The sequence below is a fragment of the Eurypyga helias genome, unplaced genomic scaffold (genome assembly GCF_000690775.1).
Source record: "Eurypyga helias isolate BGI_N326 unplaced genomic scaffold, ASM69077v1 scaffold48724, whole genome shotgun sequence".
Classification (NCBI taxonomy): Eukaryota; Metazoa; Chordata; class Aves; order Eurypygiformes; family Eurypygidae; genus Eurypyga; species Eurypyga helias.
The window spans coordinates 1-5,630 of record NW_010246452.1 but is presented as its reverse complement, the minus strand read 5'-3'; the positions used below and the strand labels follow the sequence as shown (position 1 = coordinate 5,630).

The window sequence follows — 5,630 nt, the reverse complement described above, 5'->3', positions numbered from 1 at the left end:
TACAGGAAGGCCATTAAAATAATCAAACTGCTAAGCTTAGGGCTCACCCCTGTGGTAGCACAGAAGTATCAGCATATTTGTGGAGTTACTGAAAGGAATTAGGAAGTAGAATTGCATTTTCTATTTTTAATTTTGCAACTCATTTCCTGAGAAGTCATGTACATCCTTTTTCCAAACTGTAAAAAGAGCATAATGAAGCTCATCTATTTCCAGAAAGATTTCAAAGACTGTTAGGTAGAACCAGCTACAGAACTACAACTATCACAGCCTTAAGCATTTTTCAGTTTAAAACAAGATGAAACAGCTGCTTGCATCACAATTTGAGAGCCAAAAACCTCATCACAATAAATGTAAGGATACAATCCTGTGAGCTGCTTCAGGGTGTTTTTAATTTTGTTTTTTAAGTCTAAAGTAAGTAAAAGACTTTGGATAACTTCTTTTTAAACACCGAATTTCCCTCAAGGGTGTTTATTCAACCTAGTTAAAGCAATTAGAAACGCAAGACTCTTCAGACCACTTTGAGAAGCACATAGTAGCATTACAGCAACAGCTCCTGAGGAGTGGATTACTGGGAGTCTTGGGTAGGAATAGAAATAGGAATTTTCTGAGGCCTTTTGCAAATACAGAAATATGATTGCTCAATTCAGAACTAGCCTCTGAAAGCACCTGAAAAATTACCACCTTGATTTTCAGAGGTGGAAGGTATTGAGACAGCAAGGAAGAACTAAACTACGTGTATATCTATCTATCTATGATGTTCCACCCCAGCCCCAAGGGTAGACACAGCTCCCACGCCCGAGCTCATGCAAGTCTAGAGAGCCATGGACCCCACTTGATCAGACAAAGCAACGGTGTATAATTCACATCAGACAGCTTTGAGTCAAACTAGAGTTTAAAAGGGCACATCTGAAATCATGACCGAAACCTCACCTTGCACAAGAATTCCCTACCAGGCTAAAATCTAAAAGAAAGGTTTCAGTATTTCTAGATACTTAGGAAACAAATTCCTTAACGCTGCATACACACTGAAACACAGAAGCAAAACAAACCCAGCTGATGTTTTCATGGTCTGTACCGAGTAAAGGGACACCCACGAGGTAAGACCAAAAGCATAAAAAACAGAAAGCAAAGCCAACTTAAATTTCTTTGTGTTTAATAAGAAAATTGAAAGTAGATGAAGAGATGGAGGGATAGTGTCTTGGTAAAAGTCATGAAACATATGGTGCAGATTTCTCAGTAAACTCACTGTGAATTTGATATTCCACAGAATGTGATTATCCTGAGTAACAGATGGTACACCACATGCATAATTATTTTAACCAGCAACAAACCCGATGGGATGTTTAAGAATGTACTCAGATACCTGCTCCCATTTCACTGCCAAAAATCCTAAGTAATCGTATTTAGTAAATTTAACAAAATTAATGTCTTCTCACCTGTGCTGCTCCCATTTCCTTTCTGTTTTCTTTTCTTAGCGAGCTGAATGGCTCTGTAGTCTGTTCGTGCAGACCCACTGCTCTCCTAGTAAAAATTACAAAAAAGGCAAGAGATGCAAAGTTTTTTGAATGTAAGAACAAACCAAGACAATCAACACAGACTAGTGAGTTCTCAGCTGCAGAGATCTGTTACAGTGAAGACACTGAATTCTAGTTTCCCATGCTCTTCTGATTAGTTTCAATAATTTCCCTGTATGTACTTAATATAAACTTATCAAACTCCAGATAAGTGCTCAGATTTTAACAGGGTAAACATTTATTTTGTAATGTAAATAAACAGTTAAGCCTGCAGTAACAGAGTAGAAGAGTACTTAAAACCGGAATGAGGACTGAGGCAGTTACTCTCCCAGCCCAAATCTTTCCCTGCAATGAAATGCATAAGACATACCACCTATTCTTGGGTATTCATGTAAATTCCATTTCATGCTCAACCAGCCACTTTATTTTTTAATCCTTTATTTTGAAAGGCTCTCTCTTAACTCTCCCCACTAGAATTCCAGTATTTCTTAAGAGAACTTATCAGCACTCGGAATCTATTTCTGACAACACACTATATTCAACATCATAAAAAACCCACAAAATGCATAATCTGCAAGATCTGAGAGAAAGGTCCCCCTGCAAGGCGTTAAGTAGCAATGAATATCCTCCAAGTCAGGGCATCTCTGTCATTAAAATGAATACAGTTACAGCATACCAAAAACGAGCTGCCAGTCACCGAGCCAAGATCCATTTCTTTCTGCGCACTGTAGCTCCCTGGGGGGTTGGAGAAGACAAACTGCGTCACTACTTTGCTCCCCTCCTGTTGTCCAACAACATCTGAGCTAGGAAGCAAATTCCGTTCTGCTTTAGTTGGCGTCAGTAACTCAGGCACATTGGTACCGCCGAGGCTACTAGAAGGGGTTAAAGTGGCTGTGTCCATGGTTAAATTATTGCTGGAGGTCAAACCGTGAACATCTTGACTGGAATTCCTCCCCGACAGAGATGCGAGCGAACCCAAGGCTTCTGCGTTGACGGTCTGTACGTCATCCAAATTTAAAGTGCTCTGCTGTAGAACGGTTGCACTGCTTCCCAGCAGGAGAGAACTGTCCAGGCTCTGCGGCATATCACTGCTAGTCACCAGGATCAAGGGATCCACTGCCTGGCTTAAGGAATTGTTACTGACGGGCAGGTTCCCTCCGAGCGTCGAGCCCACCGAAGCAACATCAATGGTGACAATTCCAGAGTTCACTAGCGCCATGTCTGTTGCAATTCCAGAATTGTTACTAGACACGTTGGAGAACAGGGATACAAGGTCTATGTTGCTGAGATCGCTCTGTCCCGGACTAGTGAGTTCACTGCTGGGTGTGAGGGAGCTGGTTGCTTCCAGCTGAGTTAGGAGATCTGGAAGAGAAGGGTTTGGTTTTAAGACAGACTTTTCATCAGACAAGGGGAAGGAAAAACATGGATGATCTAAGGAGGAAGCTTAAAACTCTAGATTCTCAGCCTACTAAAACATTTTCCCACTTTCCTGGAAGCAAATTTAAGGAAAAGCAGCTTACTGAAGTAAGTTCACTCCTTTACTGACAGATTTCAGTTACAAAAGCACTTGCCAAAAGGCAACACCAAGGTGCCCACACTGACAGGTTGCAGAGGAGCGCAAGAGGCAGCGCTTGTAGTCCTTGTTCGTATTTTACAGATAGCATGGAGATGGACAAGCTCGACTTCATTCAAAAGAGCTGCAATTTCTCACGGTTTCACACAGGTCAAGCTCAAGTCTCACTTTCTGATACTCAATTACAGGCCCCACTGCAAATTTTAGCAGGGTGGAAACCAACTCCAGACTCGGTGAAGATTCTGCCATTCATATCAATGGGATTCAGATTTCAACATCAGTAAATGCACACTTTCCTTAATAAAACTTACAGTTTTTCCATCATACCCTCCTAAAATTTGAAACAAACACTTTACCTGGGCTGAAGTTATGCTGTTTGACCATATGCGTCTTCATACTGTGTTTGGAAGTGAACAATTTATTGCAGCTGGACACGGGGCAACGAGTCTTTAATGAATCCACATCCTGAAGATGTTTTTTGGAGTGGATATACAGACTACTTCGTGCTGAAAATTTTGCACAACAGCCTGCAAGAAGATACACAAGGCTTTAAAGTTTAATTTCATCCTGATACTCATTTAGTGTTGTAGCAAACCAAAACAGAGCAGCTCTGCAGAACCCTCTTTTCTATTCTGCAGTGCCTATGCACATAATCAGAGGAGTCAGAAGTGACGGAGGTAGCGCTAGGAAACTCACAGAGTGTGAGCGAAGCTCCCGTGTGACCACAACAGATTCACATGGCCACCCCCATCCCAGCAGCGGAGACCACCACAGCCCAACCACTGAACCAGTGAATTTAGACTCGCTCTAATTTGTTCCAATCCTGTAACAAGCGTGCGTTTGGGCAAAAGGCAAACAATCTTTAGGCAACATACACACCGATTCCCAGTTAACGCGTACAAGAGTTGAACAATACCTTCCACGGGGCACTCAAATGGTTTTGTACCAAGGTGTGTTATACTGTGGCCCTTCAAGTGTTCTGCTCTTGTGAAGGACTTCCCACAGCCTTCTACTGGGCACATAAATCTCCTGTCATCTTCATGTTTCCTACAAGGGAAGGAAATTGCCATTGGCGTGATTAAAACCACAGCTGCTTCCGTACTGGAAGAACAACAAAGAAACAAACAGCAAGTGACTTAGGGTGGGATAATCAGAAAAGGCTACCTTTTATGTCGCAGCAGCTTGGACATGCTGGTGAAAGACCAGCCACAGCCTTCAAAGTCACAAATAAAAGGTCTTTCACCTGAAGCAAAGAAAGGTTACATTAATAATCTGAGGCAGAAATACACACTGCTATCGTAAAATCTCAAGAGCTGCTTAAATTCAATTAGTTTAAGACAACAAGACTCAACCACCCTCTCCTGCTGGAGTACTGCGATGCTCCTTCCCCCTCGGACAACCCGAGTCTTCTTTAACTCAAGGCCATCACATTTCTCCCTATGCACCAGGGAGCGTAATTATCAATCCACCCCACATTAATCCGAAGGTGTTTAAGTAATCAGTAACAGAATTACACATTACAGAAACACAGCCAAAATGGGGGGTTTTCCTGCTTTCATGACCTGTGATTCTACGTTGGTTACAATACAGTTAGGTACGCAGTTAGTTTCTATCTCATCTAGAAACTTTCACTCAACAAAAGTGACATTCAAAAGCAAAACAAACCCCACGCTGTAAAACCAGGAAAACAGAGAACAGACAGACGAGAGTACTCATAATTGTCTTCAAAGCATGAAAAGGCTAGATTTCAGCTTAGCAGTGGTCTCGCAAACCAGGAGTGTTTGCCTGAGCTGAAATTTATCTTCTGGATGTTCCAAACCTTGGAACATACCTTCCACATGTCCTGAGAGCTTTCCAGCCATTTGTTTCGACCAAGATCAGAATTTACACAATGTCTGGAATGTCTACAAACTTGGGAATGAACAGAGCTGGGACAATTTTTCTGAAGAGTTCACATGCCAAAAGCCACAGCGCTGTGTGGCTACAGCTACTTTGCATTTGGCAAGTTCATTCAGCAGGTTCCTATCCCCCGGAAGGCCAAGAATCAAACACTGTCACTGACTCCAAGTAACTCCTGTCCCCCCCTCTCCTAATGCCTTTGTTTTTCCAGAGACCGGAAGCCCACTCTCCACACATTATCTTCTGCGTGCTTCCCAGGCACAAGTCACCCTGAGGAATACCTGTGTGACTCCTCATGTGGATTTTCAGCCGGCAGGCTTTGTCATACTGCTTGTTACAGCCGGGGAACGAACAGGAGAACTGCTCTTGCTCTCTGAAGTGGGCTCGGTTATGGGAGAACAACGCACTCACGGTGATGAATGTTCTTTCGCAGCCTGGGGAGGGAAGGGAGACACCGCATCAGCCTGGTACTGAATCAGGAAAACTGCCTTCTCCCTCCCAACTTTTAATGAGGGACCTTCGGGAGCCTTTCTGCAGGATACTCAGGCAAACCCACACGGCGCAATCTGACCGGCAGCGCTCCCGCTGAGGCCGGCGGTTTAGCCAAGGTGGGCCCCGGTGCCGCCCGCGGGCAGGGGCGTCCC

The 5,630-nt window shown here is 43.4% G+C and overlaps 1 protein-coding gene across 1 annotated transcript in view; it reads right to left on the bottom strand.

The window, feature by feature from the left end:
* Positions 1-5,421, bottom strand: part of LOC104508684 (zinc finger protein ZXDC-like) — a gene marked incomplete at its 5' end in the record, with an annotated part of 8,211 nt that extends 2,790 nt beyond the window's left edge. Inside the window, 6 exons of the mRNA XM_010150394.1 lie at positions 1,437-1,521; positions 2,191-2,876; positions 3,444-3,614; positions 4,004-4,134; positions 4,252-4,330; positions 5,268-5,421. Coding sequence (XP_010148696.1) covers positions 1,437-1,521; positions 2,191-2,876; positions 3,444-3,614; positions 4,004-4,134; positions 4,252-4,330; positions 5,268-5,421 — 1,306 coding nt within the window. The remainder of the gene's footprint in view (positions 1-1,436; positions 1,522-2,190; positions 2,877-3,443; positions 3,615-4,003; positions 4,135-4,251; positions 4,331-5,267) is intronic.
* Positions 5,422-5,630: the final 209 nt, after the last annotated feature.